Genomic DNA, 13,289 nt, shown 5'->3' with positions numbered 1-13,289 from the left:
CACTAATATTAACGTTGACAGGGTTCTGGATTGCTTGAGCTTGTCAACAAGCAGCTTCAAAAAGCTATAAGAGGGCCTGAAATCTCCAAAGTTGGCGAGAATGAGTTTCCTGTTCTGTGCAACTTAATTCTCTACTCATCCAGTGTAGCAGCAACAATGTCTCGGTTTTCATCCTTCACGCGCATCGACCTGCCATACCGCACCATCAACGAGGTTCCCCTTGAGGCTACGATTCTTACCCCCGTGAGCATTTCCACTTCGACTAAGGTCCCTGATAAGAAATGCCCAGTCATGGTTTACTGGCATGGGGGTGGCTTTGTTGTCGGCCACAGAATGTACGAGCCGTGGTTCACACAATGGCTGCTAGACTTGGCACTCGATCATGAAGCCATCGTCATCACTGCAGATTATAGACTTCTACCCGAATCAAACGGAACTGATGTATTCAGCGATGTTGCGCACTTCTGGAAATGGGTCCAGAAAGATCTGCCGCGGTACATGGAACAGAAGAACTTACCGCAGCCCGATATTTGCAACGTCTTGTGCTGCGGCGAGAGTTCCGGTGGTTACATCTCTGTGTATTCCGGGCTCCATTTGGACTCCATGCTTCAAGACTCGAGCGGTGATGAAAAGGCTGGAGAAAGAGTGAAAATCAGAGCCGTCATATCGATTTCTGCCCCGTTGGATGATACAGAGCCAGAGTACAAGGTGCCACGGCCCCGCGTCTTCATGGGTAGGAGACCTCCACCTCCGCGGCAGGCTTTGGCAAAGATCCGAGAATACATCAAGCGTATCCCACACGGAAGCATTCGAACGGGTTGCGAGCCCACGGCCGACATGTGGGAGCTTTTCTTGTGCATGGCCCAGCAAAACTTTCTGCCTCGGTTGTTAGGCCTGCGTGCCGCAGAAGGTAAACCGGCTCTGGAAGGCATCATGGAAACGCTGGGTAGAAGCGATATGCCTATGGTCCCTGTCTGGGTTCTGCACGGAAGCGATGATACCATGGTATGACAAAGCTTCCACGTTGCCCTTTGAAGGGACTGAAGTTGCTGATACGCCTAGGTACCACCTGCTTGTTCCTCTAACTTTGTCAGCTGTCTTCAAGCAGTTCAACCAGAAGTACCGGTGCACTTGAGTATTTGCGCAGGCGAGCATCTCTTCTACCTGAAGTTAAAGAGAGATGATGATTGTGTGGAGAAAGGTGTGCGCTTCCTCCGGGATTATTGGTATAATTAGCCATATGGATGTGGGTGTTATTTTAATGTAATCCTATTCTTTAGGTTGCTATGTTTGATGAAGGTTAGAGATGCGTGGAATGAGCTACAAATTCTGGTGGCTTTTCTTTTCTTATTCTTTGGCAGGGTGTAGGTTTCTTTATGAAATAGAATAGAAGGGAAAAACACATGAAGTCAATCTCACTTGCATACCTTACGGTTTCTGTGGCAGCTAATGCATTATTAGAATGTTCTGCTATTCTAATATATGTAGACACAGGTCAGTTTTCATAATTGATGCCATTTTAATAGTGTGCCGTCTCTTTCTTTCTCCTTACCAATATTCTCGTCTTCGGATTAGGCATATTGGTAGTCTGGAAGAGAAACGTATTGAGTTTCTCCTCATCGTCTCTGAACTTTAAATCATAGTTAAGCAAGACAGACGCCACAACCATCTTGATTACATGACCCGCAAACCACCTTCCAGGGCAGGCATGCCTCCCAAGTCCGAACTGTACTGCTGTTTTGCTTGTTGCGACAAACTGATGCCGAACTTTACTCCCTCCTTGTCCAGTCTCTTCCACCTGCTGTCGCAGGTTATAAAACCGCAGTCCGTCGAAAGTTTCGGGGTCAGGGTAGAAGTTAGGGTCAAACGCTATGGCATCTGAAGGCGTGAAAACCAACGTTCCCGGTGGTAGTATGGTGCCATCGGACAGTTTGACGGGCTTCTTAACTTGACGTTGGAAGGTTGCTGTACTCAAACACTCCTTTAATCTTCTCGATGGCACCAGAGGCATTCTTGGACAGGAAAGATGCGACTTACCAGTCAACGGAGGCTCGAATCTCAGCGACTCTCTCATGAAGCTGTCAAGCTTCTCTAGCCGGCCCATGCTCTCCAATGTCCATTCACCACCGCATTCCGTCAGAGTCGTCTCAATCTCTTCTAAAAGAATTGGCGCATACTTTGTATACTTCATCAAGTTAAGAATGATGTTGGCGATCAGTTTGCTTGTAGACTGTACTGACACCGCCGTGATGGCTAGCTGGAGGGCGCCCTGGAGAGCATAGTTTTTCTTGTCCTCCTCGGGGATTAGATCATGTATCCACTGTATCGTGTCGTTGGGCTTGGTGTATCCCGGCACAATCTTTGCATCCTGCTCTCGCTGTTGCAGGACCTGTTGTATAAGATCCCGGGCACGATCGTTGTGTTGGTAAACCCGACGAAGGTCAGGTATAAAAGGGGCGATAAGCGGACGAAGAAACGATGGCAGGGCGCGTAGTTTGAGAGCGGCTAGGAAGCCATCTCGGGTATACTTTGAAATTCAGTAAGCACGTTTACAAGCAAGCATGTGTGGGCACCTACATTACAACCAATACTGATCCATTCCTCGTTGCCTTCCAGTTCTGTGCCAACAAAGGCTATCCCGCTTGCACGGCAAGTAAGTCGAGCCAGCTGCGTGAGGATGTCGGCCTCGGACCAATCTTTTCATTGTCAGCCTGGCCTAAACCTGGAGGAAGAAGCAGTCCACTTACCTGTAGAAGTAGTGAACTCGATTGAAAGCGCAGTTTCGACCCCATTTCTCATAGCCGGGAATATTTTTGCTGATGCAGAGGCTTAGCAAGGGACTATAAGTGTTTTGTGGTGCATACTGCGGGAGACAATACCCATGTTCTTATTCATGTCATGGAGAATAACATGATTGACGTAATCTAGTTTCCATGAGGGAAAAGGCCTGAAGGTATACTTGGGTAACATGAACTGCCTTGGAGTATCAGCATTGGTCGTGAAGGGAGAACAGTGGACTCACTTCGCGCAAGAACGAAGGGAAGGTATGGTCAGGAAGCATCTTCAACTCGTCAATGTATTTTGGTGGTAAAACGACCTGGTAGCCTTCTGAGGTCCAGACCTGCCAAGGCTTATCGTAAAACTTGAAGTATCCCTCTCGCAGCAGCCTCAGTGAATCCCACATCCAACGCTTCTTGGCGGTACCAGCCACGCCGCTGTCCCATTGATAGCGTTGGATGTCGCTATTGGCAGAACTACGGCGTAGCTGTGCTAACATACCAATGCATATGAGCAATAATGCCAGAACCCCAAACGCTGCAACGGGGTTCGCAGTGGCCCACGGGATCCCCTCGAGGAGTGTTTTCGTCAAGTATGGCATGGTTTCCGCGTCGTCTTAATGGGGTCTCGAAAGACCATTGCCGGGAATGAGAAGGGGACGACGGCGGGAGTTCGCGCGCATATATACTTCTCACACATTTGATTCCGAATTATTTCCATCTCTTTTTCGCACGTTCGGTGGAAGCATACGCTTCATTTCCTACGTTGATGGGATGGTCCAGGTCGATGCCCCAGTGGCGCCGTGAGATCGATTTCGTGGAATTCAATCCGCCAAATACAGCCAAGACTTCCCCTTGTGTGATGCAAACCCATCATTGGGACAACGTCACGTGGTTTGCAGCTGCAGGGAAGCCGGTCCTTCTTCTTCTGCGTGGTATTATTTCCCTTTCTTTCTTTCGTCGCATGATTGAGATATCTTCTATCCTCGCAATCTCCTCGCAGAGAGTACCCAACAACCCCCCCAACAGTTTGGCTTTCCTTTCCAGACATCTTCTTTGGCCACCTTCACTTGTCTTCGCACGTCCTTCCATCATTGCTGCGGCCGACAAAGTCATATCATGGCCACCACCGATGCGGGAGTTATACAAGATATCGCATATGAGGCCGAGGGCCCTCAGGTCCCTGGCCGGATCGACACAAAGAATTCTGACAATGGCAACTCGGGGGAAGCGATGAGCCAGCCCGCGGTGGAGGATTCTGCGCCAGCCCAGCCGCTTTATTCGGTATTGACCCCCCGACAAAAGACAGTGGCGGTCATGGTAGTCTCATTTGTAGCCATGATCTCACCGCTTGCCGGCAATATTTACTATCCAGCAATCTCGACATTGGCGACCGAGTTCGACGTCACCACGACAATGATACAACTATCGATAACTACCTACCAGGTAAGCCACCAACATCTCTGGGCACCACCTCATCCTATCTAAGCCAGTTCCCTCACAGCACGATGTGTAGATATTCCAAGGTGTCGCCCCGACAGTCATCGCGAATTACTCGGACACTTACGGCCGAAGACCTGCCTACGTCTTCTGCCTCGTCGTTTTCTTGGCCGCCAACATTGGCTTGGCTCTGCAGACCAGCTACCCGGCTCTCATGGTGCTGCGATGTCTGCAGTCTACTGGATCATCAGCCACCGTCGCTCTTGGCGCCGGCGCAGTTGCTGACATGGTAACACGAGCCGAGAGGGGCAGGTTCATCTCATACGCAGCCCTAGGCGTGACCCTGGGCCCTGCATTGGCACCGGTAATTGGCGGGCTACTGGTTCAGTACCTTGGGTGGCGGTCCATCTTCTGGTTTTTGGCTATCTATGCCGCGGCCATGTTCTCCATCTACTTCATCTTCGTACCGGAGACGGCCCGCAGTGTTGTCGGAAACGGCAGCGTGCCTCCGAAATGCGTCTTTATGACTCCGTCCCAGTACATCGAGCTCAGGCGCAAGCGCAATCGCGTCCCAGAATCGGCGGCCGACCGAGCGACGATCAAGCCCAAGCGCAGACCAGTCCATCCCTTTGCGGCACTCAAGATCCTCGGCGAGAGAGAGGGCGCGGTGACGGTTGGCTTCGGAGCGCTCATGTACGGAGGGTACTTTATGGTGTTGACAACGCTCCCGCTCCAACTCACGGAGCGGTTCGACCTGAACGCTGCCCAGACGGGGCTTTGCTACCTGCCTATATTCGTCGGCACCATCTGCAGCCGCTGGACGGCCGGGCGGCTGCTCGACTGGAACTACCGCCGGCATGCCGCGCTGCTCGGCATCGAGATCTCCAGGGACAGGGAGCAGGACCTCGGAATTCTACCCATAGAGGCCGCCCGCCTGCAGATCTGCATCCCGATGATCTATCTGACGGCCGTCTTCGTCATCGTCTACGGCTGGACCGTGCAAGCTCGCGCCTCTCTGGCGGGGATCGAAGTGGCCCTGTTCTTCCTCGGCCTGTTCAATTCGGGCGGGCTGGTGGGATTGGGCACGCTGGTCATGGACACGCACCAGGACAAACCTGCGACCGCGACAGCGGCAAACAACATGTTCCGGTATCTCGTGAGCGCCGGTGCAACCGCTGTGGCGGTGCCGCTCATCGAGAAGATCGGGATTGGTTGGACGTCTGTCTTCATCGCCGGGGTTTGGCTGTGCTTCAGTCCATTCCTGTGGCTGGTTCTGATATATGGCGCGGAATGGAGACAGAAAAAGGATGCCAAGGTGAAAAGGGCAAAACAAAAGGAGAAAGAGGCGGAGCCAGAGGCAGAGGCAGAGAAGAAAGACGGGAGCCAAAAAGAGTAGCCTGCCATAGATTAGAGACTTGATTAATGTTGCGAAGCTCCGTGCCGGATAAAATTAGAACAAAGCCGTGTTGATTGCACCATTGACCTGTATGTACATATTCCGGGTCCCTAGATGGGCTGCATCTCCCTAGGCACTCATGGCCTCTCGCACGCCCTCGACAATCTCCTCAATGATGTGCTCGACCTTGGCCTCGACATTGACTCTCAGCACGAATTCCTCCTCCAAGGTCGCACCGGCGGCCTTTGCTGCGCCGAAAGAACCCAGCGAAGCAAAGCTCGTCATGGTTCTCGGGTCCAAGGGTTTCAGCACGGGCGGCTCCTCGTCCTCGTCCTCGTAGAGCGGGACGAAGATGAGGCCGATGCCGTATTCGCCGACGGTTTTCCTGATGGAATCCTTGTGCCACTGCTCCAGCTCGGGGTGGGTGACGACCATCAGCGCGGGATTCGCCCTGCGCAGCCTCTCGTCGTCGGACAGGGCGGGCGCCAGGGGCTTGTTGATGTACATTCTCGTGGGCGCGCCAGAGGGAGCGAAGCCGCTGGCGATGCTCGACGTCGAGGTCACGGCATCGGACGCCGACGATGCCGAAGCGATGGAACTAGCGGAGCCTCGGCGGCTCGTCGAGGTTGACGATGCTCCGCCGAAGCCGGAGAAGCCCTCGTTGGCTGGCCGAGACTCTTCGGGGAACAGGAGGCCAGTCCTCGTCATCTTCGAGAGCCACATGCGCTGGTACCGCGCCTCGTTTGGCCCGGACAAGGCAGCAGCAGCGGCTTCGTCGCGGCCATCGCTCCCAGCAGGGCCCCTCGGCGCTCCGACGTTGGCAGCTCTGGCGGAGGTCTCGTGCAAGCTGTCGCCCTGGAAGAGCGGACAGGACAGCGCGGCAGCGACCGATTTCGCGATCTGGACCTTTCCTGCCACCGAGGTCGATGCTATGATGAGAATGATGTACTTTGATGGTTTTGTGCTCCCCTGCGATGAGAGCTCCGTGTCCGGCTTGTCGGGCAGGCGGTGAAGCAGGGCCTGGGGCGTCGGTGGACGGATTGGGTAGTCAGACATTTTGCGAATGCAAGGTGGGCTCGCCGCTCTTATGGCGGTTTCTTGATGTTCATTCACTCCGAGTGGCGCCGGCTTTTTAATGTTGGTCGCTGATCGTTGATCGTCGGTCGTGGTCTGACACCGCAAGGTACACACTACCCCGCTCTTGCACTCAGCAGGATCCCGCCCATTCCTGAATCCCGCCCTGAATTCCGTTTGTTGGTGTTGGTGGAGGTGATTGGCGGCCGGGTGAGCCGTGTCTCTTATCTCACCGCATCTCACCGCGTTCACCCGAAACATTGCCAAAGGGTTCACGCAAAGCAGGCCACGTGCGAGTGAGCAAGCAGGCCAGGCAATCCTGTCCCCGTAGAAGATTGAAGTAATACTTATTTTTTTATTCAAGGACAAATGAATACGGCCTTAGTACTTGTTTCGACTCAATTAGTCTTGGGTCTCTCGGGTGAAACACCTGTACTCGCGTGCCTTGTCCATCATTATGCCTATTCAACCATAGTGATAATGATTGAAATGGGCATCAGTCCTCAAAGTCGCAGCGTAGGAGAGCAGTATACACAGCTGTTTTTGCTCACCCCGTGAGAGCACTTGCGGCTGAAGGGGATGCAGTTGTCAGTAGGCATTTCGGGAGGACCCATTTCTGGCAGTTGAGGGGGTGGAATGATTGCACTGGTATGGTTTTCTGTGACTTGTATGGAGATTCGATGTTAGATACTATTGTCACTAGTAAATAATACTTGACTTTATTTCTTTTCGAAATGATGGTGCTCTTCAGTGAATCACACTCAATTCCTCCAAAAGGCTTTTCGGGTGAATCACCGGTTTGGCTACCTTATCTCTCTGTTTCTCGACATTTCAATCACACCATGAATCAATATGTACGGTTTGGTATCGGAGTGAAGCCTCTATATAGAGTTGGGACTGCTGATTTTCTCAATTTAGTTAGCTGTCAACCGTGTCTTGAGAAATCCACCAAAACTCTCGAAGATGGCTTGGTCATGTCCTTCTCTCCAACGACAGATGACGACGACGTTCTCCCTTCCGACTCTCAATGAAACCTCGAATCCAAATCCACAAACCTCACTGGGTGAAAGGTTTTCCACAGGTTTGCCCTCCCGCTCCTCCCGCATCTTCTTCCGCCTCCACGCCCGACTCCAAACGTTTTCTCGCGCCCTGCCGATCCCCGCGAGCTTTTCACGATCCCACTCCCAAGAGATTAGCTCCAGCGAGGACATGAGCTCCTGTACTTTGTCTCCGTGTTTTCCTACTCCCGATTCCAATGGGAAGCTAACCACCTCTGCCTCGACAGCCATAGGAAGTAGCTTCTTCCATACCGAAGCCTTCAGCCCCCTAGATATTTCTTCCGACGGCCGCATCGCCCCAAAGCTCCATGCGATAGCCCACCTTCTGGTTTTATTGCCCTGGATGAACTCTGTGACGGCGTAGTTGCCAATATCTTTTTCCCTGAGCATGTTGACAAAAATCTCGAGGCTGGACTGTTTCCCAAACATGGAGGTGTACCATTGAACCCCCTCACGCAATTTCAGCGATTCCGCGAGGATCCTACCCACGAAGCTTACTTCTCCTCCATCGGTGACCATCTCTACTGGCGCGCCGGTGCACGCCGTCAACGGAGGGCGTGACTTCTGGTTTGCCGATTCCAGCAAATCATCCGCTGATGTGTAGAACGGGGGGTTTGTCATGACGAAGCTGAGCGACTCCACGCCGAGATCCTCCAAGGGAATCATGGAGTCCTGGGGCGCACGCGCGATGACTGAAATGCGGTTTTGAAGGTTGTTCAGCTCCACGTTTATTTTTGCGTAGGTTAAACTCTTTGCGTCGATATCTAGACCAGGTCAGTTTTGAGCCGGGGGATAGCTTGGAACAACGCACCTGTTGCGAAGAACGACCATCGGCGTTGAGTACATCCGAGGAGGGGATAAATACAACTTGCCCCCGTGCCAATATCGAGGCCTAGGACCTTTTGGTCCAGATCATCGTAAGTGGTGCTATCCAGAAGGCCTTTCAGCCAAAGGATGTAATTGTGGCGGTTCGGCACCTGCGCTCGTCAGCATCGACTCATCCAGGTCGCAGGTATATCTGCATCAAGACTCGTACCGGTGGGCATAGACGATCCTCGGGAAGCTCAATCTCCAGTCCAAAGTCAGTCTTTAGCAGCGTCTTAGTAAGCTGCATTACTGCAGAAGGATCGTTGAAGTCGAGGCTCCCTCGTTTTAGCCTAGGGCAGGATCAGATTTGTTCAACACAGCATTGGCGGAGAGTGGGGAGGAGACGATACATATCTGCAAAGTCGGGGTCTTCATGGCCTAGCTTGCCGAAATCTGGCTCTACCGAGTAGAGGTTGCGGTAGTAGGCGTCGGCGTGGACACCGGGGTCTTGGGGCCGAACAGACGAGGACCTGCGGTCAGCGCGACGGATTGCATTTGGCACAGACGCATCATCTAACTGGGAAGGGATGGTGTCTGAATGACGCCTCTTCTTGCTCGTCATGATGAATGCTATTTTTTTGCGTCTCAGCGATGTTAAACCGGACTGGGCAGAATCGATTCGGTTGGTAGTCTCCCCCGAGAATTGTTGCTCGATTCGTGACTGTCGTTTATGATGAAGGTGATACTTTGACTTGCAAAGTAAAATACTTTCATTATCCAAAAGGTCGAGGGCTTTCAACGCCCTGAAGACGAAGTTGTCCGAAGTATGAGGTTTCTTGTGCCAGTAGGTTCGCCGTAGCGAAGAACGATGCAGGGGATGGGTGTTGTTAGTGACAAGAATAGAGATGTTCACGGGTTGGTGGAGATGGGCGGGTACAGCCATTAAGCTCTCTTAGATGAATAATTAGTGCCCAAGTGGGGTTGCCTCTCTATCCATCAGAAACTCTCGGACCCAGACATAATGATAACGTCCCCCAGATAATGCTCACGCTCTCAATGTCACCTCAGACACAATCATTTTGGAGAGGCCAGGAAAGGATATTTCCAAGCACTGCTGCCCTTGATTCTTTTCCCATTTATTCGAAATTGTTTATGCATAAGTTAAGATAGGTACACACATGCCCCTGCAGGCATGCGCTCCGAAATATGTCCAGGTCCAAAGGGAGGGAGTAGAAATCCACACGCTTTCGTCATGCAACGCTGTCATCTGCTCATATCCGTCATACACGTTCAAATTCCCGTCAGAAGCCTCATCGTCTGCTCTACTGGCCCCACATGAGCACCCTCCACCTCCAACCTTCCAGCAACTTCATGTCCTGCTCGACGACCTCGGAGTCACCCCGCTCAATCTTGGCACTGAGTCGCTTCAGGCGCTTCGAGACCGTCTTGGCGACCTGCAAGGAGACCTCATTGGTGAAGACATACAGGACGGCGAAAACGAAGAAAGCGATGCTGGCGAAACTGTTCCGGCCGAGCACGCTGTCTTTGATGCGGGACACCAGCGCCTTGCTGCGGGAGAAGGCGTACTCGGTGCTGTTGGACGCCTGGACCTCGTTCTTTTCGGAAGAGGGGCGGCGAAAGATGCGCTTCACAGCCGGAATGAAGGTCGCCCTGGTGAATCGTTAGACCGAATCCTTGAACTGCTTGAATGACCGTCAGAAAACAGGAAACCTACACAGCTCCACCAATCAGCCAGTTTCTCCAGCGATGGTTCTCGCCATCCTTGATCATGACGGCGACTTCCTTTCGCAAGGTCTTGAGATCACCCAGAAGCACACGACCCTGAGCTCTGACCTGGTCCTCCAACTCAAAGGACGTGGCACCCTCGAGTCGACCCCTCTTCTTCTGCAGGGAGAGGTACTCTCGGAGCGCAAACTGAGTGCTTGTCTTGACAGACTTCAGATCCTGGTTAGACGTAGAGGTGACGAGGGGGTTGAGGGCAGCAGCTGGGCGCGGGACCTCGGTCATGCTCGCCTGTTGCGAATGAGGAGTCGGATAGGCGGCCGGCCCAGCCATGTGCTCAGCCGGAGGCCGCGCTGCTACGGCGGGGATCGGGCCAGGCGGCGGTCCTCCATATGCCTGGCCGGGATAAGGAGCTGAAGGGGTAGTTGACTGGGGCGGGCGAGCATACTGGTCGACCCTAGGCGGTGCTCCTGACGGCAATGGACCCGACGGAAGAGATGGGCGAGCGTACTGGTCAGCTCCCGGTGGTACTGGTGCTGGTGGTGCTCCCGACGGCGGAGACTGGTAGTACTGGGGGCCACTATACGGCGCAGAAGATGCTGGTATCGGACGGTTATCCATGGTACCGGACACAAGCGACGAGCTAAACTAGCGGCGGTGAAGGAGGTTCGAGATGGTAGCGCAACTGTGGGCGCAGGGTAATTCGAACGGTAACGGGCCTACCCAGCTGGAATGGTGACAAAGTAAAAACAAAACAAAACAAAAAAAACGACGAGATACTGCAAGCCGACTACGTCGACCGGGGAAGACAGCTGAGCCGTGTGATTTAACAAGGTGGCGGGGGATTTGGAGGAGAGCTGGAACAGCTCACTCACTGGAAGGCGGCGGGAAGCTGAAGGCGGGATGGGGAGGGATGGGTGGGGCAGCGCCAGCGAACGGGATCCACTGCGGGATGTGGGTCCGTCACACGGTGCCAATTGGCAACAGAAATTCCGTCTCGCACGCATTTTGCCTGCCGTTCCTGGTCTCGAGCTTGGCTCAGAGCTTCCTCCTCCATCCTCTGATTCTGCCTTCTTTGACCATTGTGCCCAACAACCTCGCACCACCAATCCGCAATGTCCGACCAGGCGCCGTCGCGGTTCACTGCGTCAAACAAAACGACCACCGAGCGCATCTCCAACAGCACCGTCGGCCTCGTCCACCTCTCCGACTTCCGCAAGCGACGCGCCGAGGTCCTCGACCAGCAAGACCGCGAACGGGAAGCGGCCCTGTCCGGCACCTCCACACCCGACCGGTCCCTCTCTGCGACCCCGGACCCCGGCAGTGAACCGGGCAGCGGTGCGACCAAACCGAAGAAGAAGAAGAAGAAGATTGGCGGGAGCAAGCTGTCTTTTGGCGACGAGGAAGAGGAAGAGGAGGACTCGGTGCCCATAAAGAAGGCCAACAAGGCGGAAGGGGCCCCAAAGGGCAAGGATGACAAGCCCGTGAAGACGTCAAACGTCGTCGCCAATTCCTCGGTGGCCTTTGTGCCCAAGGTCATGTCCAAGGCCGCATTGCGCCGTGAGGCTGCCGAGCGAGAGGCCTTGCGACGCGAGTTCCTGGCCATCCAGGAGGCGGTCAAATCCACCGAGATCGCTATACCCTTTGTCTTTTACGACGGCTCCAACATTCCTGGCGGCACTGTTCGTGTCAAGAAAGGCGACTATGTCTGGGTCTTTCTGGACAAGAGTCGCAAGGTTGGCGCAGAGCTGGGCGTGGGGGAGAAGGCAAATGCTCGGAGAGAGTGGGCTAGGGTGGGAGTGGACGACTTGATGCTTGTCAGGGGCTCCATCATCATTCCGCACGTGAGTCGAATCATTGCCTTTATTTGTTTCTCGACTAATGGACTAACGGCTCCTAGCACTATGAGTTCTACTTCTTCGTTATCAACAAGAGCGCGGGTCCGGGTGGCCAGCAGCTGTTCAACTACACCACCGAAGCGCCGCCGAGAAAGGAAGAGCCCGAAGCAGACGACGTCCCTGCGGCCCCCAGCGGCGGCTTGACCACCGCAGCAGCGCTCAAGGCCGCCGCTGTCAAGGCTCTCCCCGACATCAATACCCTCGAGGGCGCGACCGACGATCCTACCCTGACAAAGGTGGTGGACCGGCGCTGGTATGAGCGCAACAAGCACATCTACCCGGCGAGCATGTGGCAGGAGTTCGACCCCGAGAAGGATTATGACACCGAAGTACGGAAGGACGCCGGCGGGAATACTTTCTTCTTCTCGAGATGAGTGTCGGCTCGTCGATTGAAGAAGTCAAGTAAGTCAGCGGGCTGGAGTTTGTCCGAGAGATATGAGCATGCCATCTGGCGAATGTGTTGCATCACTCAGCCCGCCACCAGCCGAATGGCGACAACAAGGCTTAAGATCAACAACCATCCTGGCCAGAAGACCATGACGATCAAAAGGTTGCCTCCGGGGCCCAGTATTGTCGTCGCGAACTCCATGAAGAACTTCTTCCGTACTGTTCGGACCTTCTTGGATTCCCACACCGTATGAAAACATCTCCGAAGCGCCGAAAGGGTTTCCCTCGAGACGTACAACGAATGGGCAGCGAAAAGTCTGGTAGCGATGACGGTTGAGGTGAGTGTCGTGGTAGCGAGGAGGTGGCCGTAGACGAAGAGGAGCGATGATGCAACGGCGACAAGTCTCTGAAAGCGTATTGCGAGGTTAAAGGTTGGCCCAAACACAGCGATGATATCTGAGCGTTGGCGGATGGCAACGCCAGGCTCGTGCGTCGACGAGGTCAAGAGGGCGACTTTGTTCATGATGATAGAAGAGGTCTCAGCAAGGACTTGGTCGCGACCTACAGCGGTGCCTGTGAGGTTCCGATGGCGTTCAGCGCCGCAAGAGAGGGGGTCAGCTTGTTGCAACTCGCGATATATATTACCGGGCATCTGCACTGCGCCGGTTGAATGCGACATCCCACTCTATGGACTCTGGTCTCGCGACAA

General features: G+C 53.9%; 8 protein-coding genes across 8 annotated transcripts; 3 read left to right on the top strand and 5 right to left on the bottom strand.

Moving 5' to 3' along the window:
- Positions 1-156: 156 nt before the first annotated feature.
- Positions 157-1,011, top strand: EsH8_VIII_000202 (alpha/beta hydrolase; the record flags this gene model as incomplete). Its single annotated transcript, XM_083269244.1, has 1 exon — positions 157-1,011. The coding sequence occupies one exon, from the start codon at positions 157-159 to the stop codon at positions 1,009-1,011; it is 855 nt and encodes a 284-aa protein (XP_083129012.1).
- Positions 1,012-1,428: 417 nt separating this feature from the next.
- On the bottom strand, positions 1,429-3,379 carry EsH8_VIII_000201 (cytochrome P450; the record flags this gene model as incomplete). Its single annotated transcript, XM_083269243.1, has 7 exons — positions 1,429-1,446; positions 1,769-1,965; positions 2,038-2,389; positions 2,578-2,696; positions 2,748-2,816; positions 2,865-2,973; positions 3,023-3,379. The coding sequence occupies 7 exons, from the start codon at positions 3,377-3,379 to the stop codon at positions 1,429-1,431; spliced, it is 1,221 nt and encodes a 406-aa protein (XP_083129011.1).
- A 517-nt stretch (positions 3,380-3,896) lies between these two features.
- Positions 3,897-5,613, top strand: EsH8_VIII_000200 (uncharacterized protein; the record flags this gene model as incomplete). Its single annotated transcript, XM_083269242.1, has 2 exons — positions 3,897-4,223; positions 4,294-5,613. The coding sequence occupies 2 exons, from the start codon at positions 3,897-3,899 to the stop codon at positions 5,611-5,613; spliced, it is 1,647 nt and encodes a 548-aa protein (XP_083129010.1).
- Positions 5,614-5,742: 129 nt separating this feature from the next.
- EsH8_VIII_000199 (uncharacterized protein) lies at positions 5,743-6,669 on the bottom strand (the record flags this gene model as incomplete). The annotated part of the gene is made up of 1 exon (XM_083269241.1): positions 5,743-6,669. One exon carries the CDS (start codon positions 6,667-6,669, stop codon positions 5,743-5,745), a length of 927 nt encoding a protein of 308 aa, XP_083129009.1.
- A 932-nt stretch (positions 6,670-7,601) lies between these two features.
- EsH8_VIII_000198 (uncharacterized protein) lies at positions 7,602-9,174 on the bottom strand (the record flags this gene model as incomplete). The annotated part of the gene is made up of 4 exons (XM_083269240.1): positions 7,602-8,509; positions 8,557-8,722; positions 8,782-8,902; positions 8,963-9,174. The coding sequence occupies 4 exons, from the start codon at positions 9,172-9,174 to the stop codon at positions 7,602-7,604; spliced, it is 1,407 nt and encodes a 468-aa protein (XP_083129008.1).
- Positions 9,175-9,874: 700 nt separating this feature from the next.
- EsH8_VIII_000197 (uncharacterized protein) lies at positions 9,875-10,916 on the bottom strand (the record flags this gene model as incomplete). The annotated part of the gene is made up of 2 exons (XM_083269239.1): positions 9,875-10,223; positions 10,288-10,916. The coding sequence occupies 2 exons, from the start codon at positions 10,914-10,916 to the stop codon at positions 9,875-9,877; spliced, it is 978 nt and encodes a 325-aa protein (XP_083129007.1).
- Positions 10,917-11,410: 494 nt separating this feature from the next.
- EsH8_VIII_000196 (XAP5, circadian clock regulator-domain-containing protein) lies at positions 11,411-12,567 on the top strand (the record flags this gene model as incomplete). The annotated part of the gene is made up of 2 exons (XM_083269238.1): positions 11,411-12,139; positions 12,196-12,567. The coding sequence occupies 2 exons, from the start codon at positions 11,411-11,413 to the stop codon at positions 12,565-12,567; spliced, it is 1,101 nt and encodes a 366-aa protein (XP_083129006.1).
- Positions 12,568-12,662: 95 nt separating this feature from the next.
- EsH8_VIII_000195 (uncharacterized protein) lies at positions 12,663-13,259 on the bottom strand (the record flags this gene model as incomplete). The annotated part of the gene is made up of 1 exon (XM_083269237.1): positions 12,663-13,259. The coding sequence occupies one exon, from the start codon at positions 13,257-13,259 to the stop codon at positions 12,663-12,665; it is 597 nt and encodes a 198-aa protein (XP_083129005.1).
- Positions 13,260-13,289: the final 30 nt, after the last annotated feature.

The sequence above is a fragment of the Colletotrichum jinshuiense genome, chromosome 8 (assembly GCF_051148585.1).
Source record: "Colletotrichum jinshuiense chromosome 8, complete sequence".
NCBI lineage: Eukaryota > Fungi > Ascomycota > Sordariomycetes > Glomerellales > Glomerellaceae > Colletotrichum > Colletotrichum jinshuiense.
Note: the sequence above shows the minus strand (reverse complement) of the source record. Positions and strands in the feature narration are given on the sequence as shown.